Source organism: Centruroides vittatus, unplaced genomic scaffold (assembly GCF_030686945.1).
Source record: "Centruroides vittatus isolate TY-2023 unplaced genomic scaffold, ASM3068694v2 contig_417, whole genome shotgun sequence".
NCBI lineage: Eukaryota > Metazoa > Arthropoda > Arachnida > Scorpiones > Buthidae > Centruroides > Centruroides vittatus.
The window spans coordinates 2,005,861-2,021,385 of record NW_027122227.1 but is presented as its reverse complement, the minus strand read 5'-3'; the positions used below and the strand labels follow the sequence as shown (position 1 = coordinate 2,021,385).

At 27.4% G+C, this 15,525-nt stretch overlaps 1 protein-coding gene across 2 annotated transcripts in view; it reads left to right on the top strand.

Moving 5' to 3' along the window:
• Positions 1-13,630, top strand: part of LOC136976677 (A-type potassium channel modulatory protein KCNIP1-like) — an 83,638-nt gene extending 70,008 nt beyond the window's left edge. For both annotated transcript variants that reach the window (XM_067272038.1, XM_067272037.1), the window contains 5 exons: positions 11,051-11,175; positions 11,257-11,400; positions 11,499-11,711; positions 12,102-12,164; positions 12,250-13,630. In XM_067272038.1, coding sequence (XP_067128139.1) covers positions 11,051-11,175; positions 11,257-11,400; positions 11,499-11,711; positions 12,102-12,164; positions 12,250-12,297 — 593 coding nt within the window. In that variant the 3' untranslated portion in view covers positions 12,298-13,630. The remainder of the gene's footprint in view (positions 1-11,050; positions 11,176-11,256; positions 11,401-11,498; positions 11,712-12,101; positions 12,165-12,249) is intronic.
• The last annotated feature ends 1,895 nt before the right edge of the window (positions 13,631-15,525 follow it).

The window sequence follows — 15,525 nt, the reverse complement described above, 5'->3', positions numbered from 1 at the left end:
GTTATTTTTACTCATCGATCGCTTGCTACATTCAAGGAGAATATGGAGGAACTTGTTGCTTCATGAATACGTGAGTTAAAGCGATTTTTATAAGAAAATTTCATCTTGAAATTTTGAAACTATATTTACATTTTAAAGTATAATAAATAGGAATTTTTTCTCATCGTTTATTTGGTAAAATTATTTCGATTGAATTCATCTTCCAATGTATACACATACCCACAGATACGATATAACTGTAAAGGTATAACACTATATACACACTATTTCAAAATTTTTTAATATTAACTCTAGTATAATTTCAGGTTTTACAGTAAGTAAACTTTCTATAAAATATAATTTAATCATTTAAAAAAATCTTCTAGAAATATTTTATATCATAAATCTAAATTGAATACGCGACACGTGTTTTACAGTTTTATATTTAAATAAAGCAATTAATTAAATAAATAAACAAGCATTACTTTTTTTTTACATTTTTATAATTATCGATTGCTGGATTTATTAATAACGGCAAAAGTCTTCTAAAAATGAAAACTAATTAAAGTATAGTCGCTAAATTGCCAACCATATTGTTAGGATTAAGGATTAAATACGAGACGTCCTCTTTCATAACATCTCGAATTCTTCCTCTCGTTATGAAGGAAACTTTTTAAATTGCGAGATGCTCGTTATTAAAGTTCTATTAATGAAGCTTTAAATATTTTTAAAATGTTTTTACAACAAAAACATAATTTACTCTGTAAAAGTCTCTCTGTTTTTTTTCTTTGTCTTAAATCTCTAGAGCCATTTTTTTTTTTTTTTGGTTGTTGTTGCAAATGAGTTCTTCATACAAATCTTTGTTCTATCGTAAATGTAAAAAGCTAATTACACTTTAAATATCAAAAATAATTTGGAAAATAATGAGTATAACGTTCCTGCACTTCAACAGAACAGTTTTCTGTATGTTAAAAGAAGTGTAAATCTCAAATTGTTTAGAAAAACATAACAATTAGCCAGTGAGATAGGAAAAGAAAAGGTTTTAACGTGAGAAAAACTTATTAAACACGATAAGTTTATACAGAATAATCACTTTTGAGTTAGGCAAAGTATGAGAAATTCTTTCCAAAAGATTTAAATTATTGATCTTTATTGAAACAAAGAAATTTTAAAATATTTTCAAGGCAATTATTTTCAACAATTAATTAGCTTTAGAGTAAAGAAAACTTGAAAACGTGATATATTATTGAATATATTCGACGGTTATTGTTTCAAAAATTAATTAATTTCTTGCCAAGATCCAAAATATAAAATGGCCTACTCGATAGAAAAATTGCCACTGCTAATTACTTTTACGGTAAAAGATATTTCATAACGTATGTTTTAAGTATTTATTTTGCTTTTATTTAATTAGCTAACCATTAAATTTATCATTTCTTTCAATATGTAATCAGTGTGGAGTTATCCTATGGGCAAAAAAGGGAAATTGCCTGGGCCCTCACCAATTAGGGGGCCCAAACCAAACCCTTTTATAAGAAAATGTTTTCCGTAAAGATTCCCCAGGAGAAAATTGGAAGTCAAAACTGTACACGGGGCCCCCTAATTCAAATTCTTATGGGCCTCACGAAGCTATAACGCAGCCAAACTGTGGCCTAATGCATTACAATGAACTAAATTTTAAAAGTTTGATATTGAGATGTATTTTTAATGATTAATCACTTTTAAAATAAATAAATATTATAATTTCTTTAAAAAAAACGAAAGGTAAAAATAGAAAGTCAAGTTACAAATTCGCTTTTGCCTTTCATTCAGATCTCTTCACTTAATTAAGGCAAATTTTATAAAATATGGCAGAAATAAAACTAATTATTAATTAAATAAGAATATTTAATAAAAGAATTTTTAGATATATATCATATAAAAAGTATTTCCACACGATTTCTTAAAAAATAAAACTATATATATATATATATATATATACTTTCCGATTGTTTATACGGATGAGAGATTTAAAGTATCGTGTTTTCTTTGAAGAATGGAAAGTATTCAAGTGTAAAGAGTGATTTCTGTTTCAGGATTTAATTAATTAAAAGAGATCCACGAAACAAGCTTATAGTCTACCAGAGTTTTCTATTTTGAAAAAGACTAAATTTCAGACAAGTGATTCCCGACTTAAATAAGAGGATGTGGAATTGTAGTTAAAAGGGTTTTTTTTTCTAGAATGACAATAAAGCAGAAATAATGATTTGTAGGAAGAAATGAGAGACCTAAAAAAAAACTCTCGAAGGAAAACAAGAGTTTAGAATGAGATAAAATTGAAGTAATAAAGTTGGAAAAAGATTTTCCAGTCTAAAATTGAAAATTCTAGAATGAAAGTTTATTGTTTCTACAACTTGTGTATGTGATGTGTAATATTTTTAATTCTAGAAATCCAGTACAGTATCTTGTTTAATTTTAGTAGGCGTAATCATTAACAATTTACAGAGTTTTAAAAGATTTTTCTCTTGATTAGTACGATCTTTACGCTTCTTAAAATATATGAAATATCATTAAAAACAGTATTAATTATCCTATACTATTATCTCTAAGTTAAAATTAATTATGCACTTCCTTCAAATCGCAATAGATTACGAATTCTTTGGGGAGTTTAAATCGTTTAAACAATTTTAATTAAGTCTATGTTAGGCTAATATTTTATACATTCTCATGCATACTTTAATTAATCTGCTGTTATGTCAAAATATCCTTTTTTAAACAACTATGATTATCTTCTATTTAGAATTTTTCATTGTTCCTCCATGCTTTCTACATACAACCGAATTGCTTACTGCAGAAAATACATTAGACGTTAATTCTCTTTCAATATATATCATAATTTTTATCTATTTATATATAAATTAACCGTAGAAAATTAAATTTTAATTAAAATAATTCAAGTATAAGAGATGAGAAATCGTATATATATATATATATTTATTAAAGACAAAAAATGTATTATAACAGAATTTCAATGACATTTATAATTTCTGTAATGGTTTTAATCTGATACTGCCAAAGTAAATCTAGAAAGTAATGCAGTTGTTAAGTATGTATCAATTAATTAAACATAATTAAGCTCCGAGCTGACGAACATCCAATCTAGTACTACAACTGATCGTTGTAACTACTAGAACTGTTATTTTAATTCCATCTGAATGTTAGATAATGCGTTATTCTGTCAAGGATATTCTGTGCTTTTAATGGATTTTATATTTAAATTTTTGATGTAGATAAAATACGAGAAAGTAAGGATGAACACACTGTTATATATATTAATGTTGATTGCTGTTTAAAAGAATGAAACGAGATGACGGTTATTTCGAATCGAAAATCTTATTTACGTAGCTGCATATAATTCCTTGTTTTTTTTTGGCTGTTAGGAAATCCCATTTTATATAATTTAAGAAGCAAGCAGACTAGAAAGTTTTCCAACAAGGATATAAAGCTTATGTATAGTCTAATGTGGACTTTTTCATGAAGAATCTTTAACATTTTTCCTTTTACATAAAGGGCAACTTTGTATTTAGTAAAATTGATGTGGAATTTTTAAAAAAAAACTAAATGTATTTCATTAAAAAATTAATTAGATTTGCTTTAATCTTTGTTTTATTTGACATTATCAATAATATAAATAATAAAGTAACGTAATTACAGTAAGTATTTATATAACGAAATGAAGAAATTAAAGACGTTTCTAAATCAAAATATATTTATTTAGAATAATTTTACTTAATCGTTAATTATTAATATAGTAGGCCCTCGATTTAACGGACTCCTATTTAATTTAGATTGTTTTTAATTCGCTAATAGAGCACGCGAGTTAACGAGGCAACGAGTATAAACTATACAAAGTACTGTATACATTATAATAATATTTTATTTATAATTATATATTATGATAATATTTTTATACGTCTCGTACATTATAAGTTCGTTATTATTATTATTATATATTTTAATTATTATATTATATTTTAACTGACTCTTCCCCCCATTAATTCGTTAAATCGAGGGATTATTGTAGTTTAATTTTTTAAAGAATTTAAGCTGGTATCTCTTAATGTTGTTAAGAGATAAATCAGTAAATTTACAAGAAATTAATTAATTAAATGTAAAGAATAGCAAATTTAAAAAGAAATTATTTTAATTAACAGAATTATAACAGGAGTCAACTTCACGTAAGACTCCATTTTATTGGTTTAAAATGAAAATTTTCTTAACTAAGAAAGTGTAGTTTGTTAAAAGTTTAAAGTTGGAATTTTTAAATTTGTAAATTTACAAGATAATTTTTCACTAAGTTTTTCATTTTATGAATGCGTTTAACTTGATTGTGTTTTAAGAACGTCGACTTCTTCCAGAATTAAAAAGTTAACAAATAACCGGATCACCGTTCTTTCTTCAAATTCTTTGCATACTTTGCAAAAGAGAGAAGAGGGAGGAAAAAATATATAATTAATGAAAATCTCTACGTTGATTACATGGAGCGATCGTCAGAGATGAGCAGATGGCCTTGTTATTCCATCAAAATCGCTAGGGGAGGCCTTATATTCACAATAAGACTCAATTCGCTAAAGGAGATTCGACTTTCCAATATTAGAAACTTAAACTCACTTTTATTATTTAAAAATATGGATACAAAAACAAAAGATTTAACTTGGAAAGTGATTTATAGACCATGTATTTATAAATAAACATATTAGGCTGCAATGTGGAAAAATTGTAGACCTATAAATTCCCGTTGTAGTCCGTTCGTTTGTCTGTATTTGTCTATTCTTACTTAATCTCGAGAACGTACTTAGATAGATAAAAGGCGAGACCAGTCGTGGAAACTTTAGGAAAAGGAGCCCAAGGAATTGAAGTCACGTTATTTCAATTCAAAAATTTTTCCTCGAATGGAGTTAGATGGATGACCGGCACGACTCTATTGCTAACAGGAAAAGTAGGATTTACAGGGGAAAGACACAACTAAAAAATTAAGAATATCGTGACATCGTCACGATAAATAATTGCTCGTTATTTTTATTTTTAACATAGAAATTGGGAAAGTTTATTATAATTTTGGAACTGGACTTATACTCGTCTTATAATAATTGTTAAATTATAATTTAATGTTTATTTATACACAGTTAATCGACAATTTACATAGTTAAAAAAAACTTGTAAAATTTTTCTATACATGCATATACTGATATGAAATTAATTAAAAAAAATATTTAACTTTTTGAATACTTAAGTGAACTTTTCTACTACTCTAATTTACCGTTTTCTCTTTTTTATTTCACTATTTTATAATAAAAGATGCTGACATTTTAATATAAAAATTTCTGCCAAAACGAACTTACGACTAATGATCAATTACTTAATCATCATCTTGCAAGTAAGCTGCAAGAAAAATAAATGTAAATATTGAAATAAAAAGAGTATAGCTTGTTTATGGAAAACAGAAACTATCTTCTGAATATGCATGCCATCGTTACAAGCTTCGATGATTTCCTTAATTGCTAGAGTTAAGTTTCAAGTGGTTGATACAAAACTACGCAAATTTGCATATAAAACTGAAATAACCTCATCAAAACACGCATAAACCCAATAATCTAGAAAACTTTTTGAAATATTTAGTAAACCAAGCGTTATTTCCGTTTCTAATTAATAGTTTACATTATTTCAGAGTTAAAGAACTCGGGAATAACATGAACATTATTGTCTGAAATTATTTATTTTCGATTTTTTTTATGTTGTAAAAGGAATCGAATCTTCGTCGAGATGTTATTAATTAAATTTTCTGGACTAAGATATGAATAGGTCTTATATCTACTTGGAGAAATCCAAACTAAATATCAATTTCTCACGTATCAAATATCGTATTTTGATAACTTAAGTAAACTATTTTCATGATTACGTTAAGTATAGTTTATCAAAGTTTTCGTAAACAAATTAAAGTAGGTTTTAAACTTTTTGATATAATAATAGAGCAGTCTAAGGTTATCTGTTTCCGCGTTAAAAGACTTCTTATCGTAGAAAATACAGTAAACGTCACTCTGTTTTCATCCTGAATCTCTTCTAAGCTGTAAATGTCATAGCTTGGAGCATTTCTTTAGAGGGAAACGGAAATTTTATTCCCTGTATTTTCTTTCTTAAAAATGTTTTTAAAATTTTGCATAGTAATTTTATTCAATTTTTTCAAAGAAAAACTAGAGTTTTAAAGTGCGAAAAATATTTAAATAATGTTAATTGTTTCTATAGATTTATAACAACTCTATCCAGGTAAATTTTCTGGCTTTTACTCTGGCTCCAGCCAAATATTAAATTTTTAAATGCATTAATTAAAACCATTTTATTCTGTTAATGTAACTGTAATCTGTTTCTATCGTTTCATATCAATTTTATATAGAAAGAGGTCTTTCGATCACATACAACAATTTTAGCACCATTCTCAGATATATCAAACTATAATTAACATATGGGTTAGATAATACTGTCTATAAAACATATGTAAATTTTGTGTATAATTCTACAATATGCTGGACATTTATATCCAAACTTTTAGAATGAAAATATTTCTTAATAGCGGAGTGCTGATTAATAAACTGCATATAACACCAAATAAAACACAAAAGAAAAGTATTACAACATAAAATATTGTATACTTGTATTCTTTATCATAGAAAAGAGAAAGATTCCAATAAACATTTAACTAATAATTACTATTCACAGTTATTTACCATCATTACACCTTCACCTGATTGAAAAGCGTTCAGTCTGTTTTCACAATTGCTTGATTATATTAGAAAGGTTATAACGGTATTTATAACAGTACTTAGGACCAGTCTTGTAACATTTATATTTGCAAAGTCAGAAGCTCAAAACTTTGTAGAGAATAGCTGAAGAAATTAACACCTAAGCCTACAGAATACACTGTTTCTGAAACTGGAGGCAAAAGATTTTTAGCCGGGGTCTGGGGACTCGGGATCGAATCCGTGCAAGAAAATCCTCAGAAATTTTTCATAGGTGTTCCTTCCCGGATATGTCGGGATTTTGTCCCTCACCATTCGGCTTTGTATATAAATCTTACATAAACAGAAACAAAAAACATTCTTGTTTTTGTAGCAAAAAAAAAGGTTCGAAAAATAAGAACAGAAGAAACATTTAAACTCTTGTATAAATTCAGAAACTGAGATGAATAAAGCAATTGAAACTATGCTTTCTGTGGCATCAGAAGCGATATAAATAATAGAAAGTTGATTGTAACGTCAATAATCCTAACGAAAACGATTAAAGTTTGTCGAGGAAGAAAGTAAATGAAATTCAAAGTTATTTTTAACCATTAAAAATTTTGAATTGTAAATAAATTTGAAATCATTTTTAACATTTTAAATTCTCTATTTCAAAAATTTTTTTTATATAATGTTGAAATATAGAAAGTATTCTTTTTACATAACCAATAGTTATATAAATCTTTAAGATTATATTGTCCTTTAAAAAAAAATAACTTACGAGTTTTCTACATAAAAATATAGTTAAGAAGCTTTTAAAATCCACTCGAAAAGATAATTTTTGAAAATTTTGCTGGACAAAATTGCCATTTAAATAACATGGTAAGTGGATGATATATCAGTATTAAGTAAATCACGAAGTTGTTTACCGAGAAAGCTGTCTTTGACAGTATCATTTGAAAATAATTTTATATACAAAAAAATGTCCATAAGTTAATAAAATTTATCTGGAACATTTTTTAGATAAGTAAAGATGGCCGATAATCTAAACTAGATACTACGATGCTTGTTCTTCGACTACAAAGACTTTATCTTGACGTATCGAGAAATACGCTGATGTCACCAAATTACCTGTGAAGGAAACGTGACTTTACTTCAGTGCACTGCACTGCTTAGGTTCGGGAAAGTGAACACTATACTTCAAACTAATTCCTCTATTACCCAATGCAGGTGATCTGTGTTCTAATCTTCTTAAGACGCTTATTGCGCTACAAGGTAGTTCTTGACATGTATTGCTAAGTTCGCTTGACGAAACACGCTCCAGGCATTAATATTAAGATTTAAATCCAACACAAGCAATCCAAATTGTCAGCAGACGGATAGATAAAATCTCCCTGTGTGGATAAACTATAGATAAATACGGAAAGATACGTCAAAACACTTGCAGAATTTTTATAAAAGTAATCATGATAAGAAAGGGGTTAAAGTTGAAAATTGCATATAGAAATATTTAAAATGATTGTAAATATAAAATACTATAATAGATGTGACCTAAAATTTACAGAGGATAATTTTTTATCAAAATTAATTCTTTCCTGTGTCGAAATCTGTAACGAAGTAAGAGAGGAAAGCGAGGGAAGAAAAATCCATGCATTACATAAACATGGATAAGTTATATATAGTTTCTATGTTTAATGTATATAATTTTAGTGCAGTAAAAATGATGGAAAGGTAAAGCAATGAAGTCGATGAAGGAAAGTATTGACACATGACTGCGGATCATGATATCATTATCGTAAAGTTTCGCTAACCTATTTTTCCTTACACGGAATTCCATTAACTATATGGAATATTTACAAAAAATATAATTTATTATTAAAGACGTGGACTCGCAATCTTCGCCTGAGTTGTTGATGTCCTTGGAATGCTTTTATCAGATAATATCAGTATTTTATAATTATGAATACGCTATTTAAATAATACTGTCTATAATATTCTATAAAAAATAACCATGTAAAATCTACCTACGAAAGTCCAAATCTAGTTAAAAAATATTCAATTATTTAAGTTATTGAAGAAATAAATCACCGGAAATCATCATCGGAATGTGACTTTGATTATATAATTTTTTAATTATCTTACTTTAATAATAGAAATTAATTATGTTACGTCCTAACTTAATACGAAATTATATAAAAACTTAATGTAGAAACTTCGTTATTAATAAACAATTAGGTTTATATTGTTATAGTTATACTGTATATCGATATAAGTATTTTGAAAGTCGTATACTGATTGTATTTATATTCAAATGCGATTAATATCTTTTGATGTTTGAACTTCTTAACGTAATTGAATTAGACTTTTCAAACATATATTTGTCGTTTTTTCTTTTTTTTTTGTATTTATTTCTAAAGAAATAGCTTGATTTGTGAGGACCATCTGACTAATTCCCTAAAGAATCTAAAAATACAATCAGATGACGGTGTCCATGACCAATTCAATTGATTATTGGGCTTGTTTTCCTACTTGTTTGCAGCCTTACATTCAATACAATTAAGTCATTCTTTTATTTAAACTGATTTCAGTTGATAAGAGTATATTCAATATTGCAAAAGTGTGATAGAAATTAGATAATAAAATATATAATATTCAGTATAAACGAATTCGTCTTAATCTTATAAATTTAACACAGCTATAAGTAACTTTATATATAAAATGTACAGTACATTTCACGTATGTTGTGTGCGTTAAATACACTTATAAAACGAAATTAAGCATTAATGGAGTGTGGTATATTCAACCATTAATTCGTCATACTGAAATTTTATTTTATATTCGAGAATATGAACTGAAATTTAATATAATTCTTATGTGAGTATTGTTACAATAATATTGAATTATTCTTTTAATTATAACAAAAAATAAGTTAATAGAAAAAAAAATACAAAAATATATATATTTTATAGCTTATTGATAAAATATTGAAGATGTTTGCAGGATGTTGATCCTGTTACAAGACACAAAATCGATGCATTTGTCAGTAGGATAAGCAACGAGTAACAGAAAAAAAAACAAATTCTCGCTTCTTCCGCAATTCATCTTCTACAATATCGATTGTTTTTAATAATAACTAATTCGCGTATATTTCTATCATTCTTTAAGCTATGTTTTTAACAAAAAAACGGGCTAATATTTTCAATTTATTTAATAAAATTCACTTTTTATTCTGTTATATCAATAAATTAAAGTACAATACAAATAAGAATTTATTTCCAACATTTTTCATTTCTAAAAGAGAAAATCTTAATAGTGTTATTTTTTAAAAAAAATTAATAAATATATTCATTTATTAATAAAACTTCTATTTTTTTTACCAATAAAAATACAATAAAATTGTAATTTAGATAATTTATTAATAGTTTAGACGTAGGCGAACTTAATGAGTAAAAAAAAATGGTTTATTTTGGGAAATTTTAATGATTTAAAAAAAAATTATTAAACAATTTACTTCTTTAAATAGTTTAATAATATATAAAATTATTTTAATTTAATAATAATTATAATTATATATAAAAACGAATTTTATTCAAGCTGTGTTTATCGAAAATAATTAAGAATATTTTTCTAAATTACACCCATAATCAATTTTATATAGAAATTTCAATGATCTGGATTGTTTGGGATGATTAAACAAGTTTTTACTTCTTCGAATACTTGACATAGTTGGAGATAAAGAATATTGAGTTTAGAAGAATGCATTTTTTCCATTAAAATAATAAAAAAAGATCGTTAATAAGAACGAAACCATCGATAAAAACTTTTTTCACCCCTTTAAAAATTAAATTTTTTAAGTAGATATTGATTGATCGCAGATTATTTATTTATTTTGAAATTTTACTTAGAATTTACAAGGGAATTAAAAATCAATTAGCCTTTATTAAAAACGAAATAGTATTTAAATTTATTTATGCATTAATTTAAATAATTTATATAGTTCAGAAAGATAAACTTATTACATAATAAATATTATTATATCACAACATTATATAATATATTTTATTATATAACACTTAAAATAATATATAAGTAGTAAACTATACTTCATTCGAAACGTTAAATGTATAATTTTCGTAATATTTTATGCAGTTAAATGAGATTGATTAAATATTTACACTCTGACGTCATTTATGAGTTTTATATGTTCATTATTATTATTATTATTATTATTATTATTATTATAGTTTCCGACTTTTCAAGTTTTTGTAGTAATTTTATATAATCAGAAATATGTTTAAAAGTATAAAATTTATTTTCAGAAAACGAATTTGATGATTTAGATACGGATCATACACGTTTTAGGCCAGAAGCTATAGATACATTATGCCAGTTAACTAAATTCAACAAAAGAGAACTGCAGTTGATGTATCGAGGATTCAAACAGGTGAATTGAATTAATGATAATATATTGTTTTGATTGTTAAATTTTAAACTAAATTGTGCTTCACAATTCATTTAAATGCAGGAATGTCCTTCTGGTATGGTGAAAGAAGAGAAATTTAAAGGTATATATGCACAATTCTTTCCTAGAGGTGCGGAAACCAGTCAATATGCTCATTATGTGTTTAACACGTTCGACCAGGAACATACTGGAGCAATAACTTTTACAGTACGTATTAATTTCGTATTTAAAAAATGACCGAATTCTTGTTTCCAGAAATATATTTTTGAGTATAAAATGAAATAAAAAAATTTTCTATTGAACAGGATTTTGTGATTGGTTTATCAGTATTAGCGAGAGGTTCTCTTCAAGAAAAACTTCGTTGGGCTTTCAGTTTGTACGATATTAATGGAGATGGATACATTACAAAAGATGAAATGACTAGGATCATCAATGCTATCTATGACCTAATGGGGAAATCCGTAGAACCGATGGTTGAAGATACGACAACAAAAGATCACGTAGAAAGAGTTTTCCAGGTAATAAAATATCAAATTATTATCTGAAAGATCAATATTTTTGTTTTTATCTTCAAAAAAGTAAAAGATAAAGAAGTAGATTCAGCACAGGAATAGAAGTTATAGCCATCATCTTTTATAGAACTTACAGTAAATGCATTAAACTGAAGTTAATATCTGTATAATAATTTTGAAATTTGTCTAGATTTTTAAATAGTATTCCAAATCAGTAAAGGAGATAATTTTCTAAATATATTTTTTTTTTGCTGAATTATAATCAAAATTATATTTTAAAACCATCTAAAATTATAAAAAAAGAACATTTTGAATTCTTATTTGTATTTAATTAAAATTAGTGAGGATAATACAAAGTTTATAATTTCTTTGTAATTTAATGTTATATTTTCATAGAAACTTGATTTGAACAAAGACGGCGTTGTATCCATGGATGAATTTCTCGATTCGTGCGCAAAAGTAAGATTTGAAATTTAATTTCCTTTATAAAAGTGCAATCATAGAATGGAAGACGATAATAATAATAATAATCTATTTTATTTAGGACGAAAACATTTCGAATTCGATGTCAGTATTCAATACCATGTTGTGATTGGTTCTTCTACATTAAACAGAAGGTGAGCGATTCGTTATTCGTCAGTATTCATCTCTAAACATGGCGATGAAAAGCCCCAGCTTGAAAGTCAGCAGGTGCTAAAGATGCCACCCCAATTGGTATCGAGGTGTGTCACCACAGTGCCAAGTGTGTAGTTAGGAAGCCTCAACGATGGTATATTTCTACCTTTATGTGCTTACGTGTTTATATATGTGTATCATCTTACCAAAGACAAGTACTGTGTCAGGTATCTCTCACAAACTTCCCAACACGGGAAGCATGGCCTTAGTACTACCAGACCCATCGCAGATGTAGCAGTATAGAATTAAACATGAAGAAACGAAATCACTCATCACTTGGACGAAAAATTACAAAAAAAATATCCAGAACCTCATTTTTGAACAATACTGAGAAGAAAAAACAAAACAAAACAAAAAAAAATCTAAGAAACTTTTAGATTTGTAGTTTATGTTACTTCTTTCTTCATATTCTTATTCAGTGTGTGTTAAGAAAGTTTTAAATTCTTAAAAGATAAATATCAGCACAGAAATCTCGTTAAAAAACATCCCTATTTTTTCCAAAAAATACAAAGAAGCCTTAGAGCTATAGAAAAATTTGCAAATTTGTGTGAACAATTATCGACAAGAGCTGATCCAACTGGTTCCATGCGCTGGTTTAATAAAGGTTCTATTTTATAATACTGGAATTTATAAATTGATACATTAATATCCGACAAGTTGCGATTTTAGAACGAGAGCCTTTTAAATTAACGCATGGACATTATATATGGACAGCACTGCCTAATCCTTACCTATAATTTTCCTCGTGTCTAAATTTATTTTTGAACTATTGTAGATTGTTACGCTTCACAATTTAGGCCTTCAAAATATAATACATATATGCATTCATATACCTATAAATAAATATAAATATATATATATATAATATATATTTAGATTTTGAAAGAATAGTAAAAAAAAAGAAAACTTTTAATAAATTTCTCTTTTCTTCTTGATGATATCTGAAACGAAAACAGAAACTTTATGTGTATTTACAATTTTTTGTCTTCGATCTTTAAATATTGTAATTTATAATTGTTAGAAAGCTCTGAGAAGGAAAAATACACTGTAAAGAGATTTTTATTTTTTATCTTGTATAAGATTATGTGTTTCCTATTTTTTCCATGTATTTCCTGTAAGAGAATTTTGATCGAAATATTTGTAATTAATAATTTCCAAATCACTGATGATAAAGTACATCAGTGAGTTCGAAACCCTCTATGAGGATGTACAGGAAAGCTTCATTAAATGAAAAATTACGTTCTCTGTTATGTTTGTATATTTATTATAAAAAAACACGTGTTTATAAATTACATAAGAATTTAAATTTTATTCATATAACGAGGGGTAATCGTATTTTTATGTATAACAAAGTTAATTTAAAAGAAAAAAAAACTGGATAAAAATGCTTGTATTTAATTAAAATTAGTGAGGATAATACAAAGTTTATAATTTCGATATAAATATAGATATAAATACTCGAAAATATGAAAGGTGAAAGGTGAAAGGAGGGTGAGGCCTAGAAAAAGGAAGGTGGGAAGGAGGAGTCAGGAGGTGGGAAAGGAGAGGTGGGGAGGGGGATTAGGAAAGGAAATAGAGGAGGGAAGAGGAGGATGAGGGCGCCTGCTGGGAACCGTCTGTTAAGACGTAGAAAGGCAAAATTACGAAGTACAATTACAGTACCTAAGAATTAATAGGAGGAATAACTGAACAGCAATAAAGGCGCCTTGGTTTGGCTTACAATACAATACAAGACATAGGATGGGTGCCGGTGAGAGTAACGAGGAAGGAGTAGCACCCTTTTGGAGATACCGAATAAGTCCTTGAAGTGTGGTCCTTTGATGGTTGCCAACCTAGTGTCCTGATGCTGTGGTTATCCGGTGAGATAGCTGGCGTGTTGAATTGAGTAGCAGTTGGGAGATGATAGTCTGATAAATTTAGGTTGTTGACGAATTTGGTATATATGTTCTTGTCCTCGAGGAATACGCTAAGGTGGCAAGGCCAGTTGTGCCCTTTATGGGTTGTCAGGTCTCTGAGTTGTTGGCGATGCTGAATGAGCTTGGTGCGAGTAAATATTAGATGGAAAGGGTCGTCCCTCTCCTTTACAAGACAGTCACAAAGTCCATTTCCCTTCTTAAGGAAACGATGAAGGTAGCACTTAAAATTGCCATGGGCGGTGAGAATCTGCGTAATAGAATGAGTCGTACTCAGGAAAGTGAGGCGGGACCTACTATTGACGTCCGGGAGGAAGTTGTGGGTATTCCGACCAGTGTGACTACTGTTCCAGTCATTTTGCCACCTTGACATAGTGATGGCGGTGAGTTCCTTCCTGAGGAAGGAGATGGGAACGGAGGTGTAGGAGTACTTGAAGGCTACTTTATGAGCATTCTTTGCCAAATTGTTCACAGTTTCGTTGCCGAAGTTGCCGGAGTGACCCCTGACCCAGTAAAAGGTAATGAGAGTCACACCAGCAAGGGCACATAATGTGTCCAGACAATTACTTATGATGGGGAGTTTACGGTTATCTGATGCAGTGCAGTTTTGCTGTCACTTATTATGTTGATCCTTTTCCCAGCGAACTGTCGGATATTGTCGTGGATATGAGAGATTTATATATTAATATTATTATTATAATATTTAATTTTCCAAAATCTAAATTTAACGTTCGAAATTTATATATTAAACTTGACGCATTACTTAGCTTTATGTTATTCAGTCAATGTCGATAAAATGAAAAGCCAATGCTAAAATTGTTTGATATGGATAAAATTAATTTTTCTGAAGTTGAATTTCATTAAAATTTATTATAAAAAATACAAAATTTCATAAGAAAATAAGAATTACATTGATGCAGATGAAAGTAGCAAACGTTATTCGTATCGATAAGAAATTAAATACTAAATAATATACACTAAAAGACATTTATAAATTTAGAAATATAAGTTTAACAATTTAATTAGATTAAAAACTATTTTAGAAATTAATATAAAACATAATGAAATTATTTGTCCACAAAATATATTAAAGATTGGATAAATATTTTGTTATTTATTCGATTTATTAAAATATTTGTTGCTTGTTAAAGGTTTTAAACAGTGATAAAAATTTTAAATAAATTTTAATAAATAGAGTGACACAATTATGTAAATATAGGTTAATTTACTAC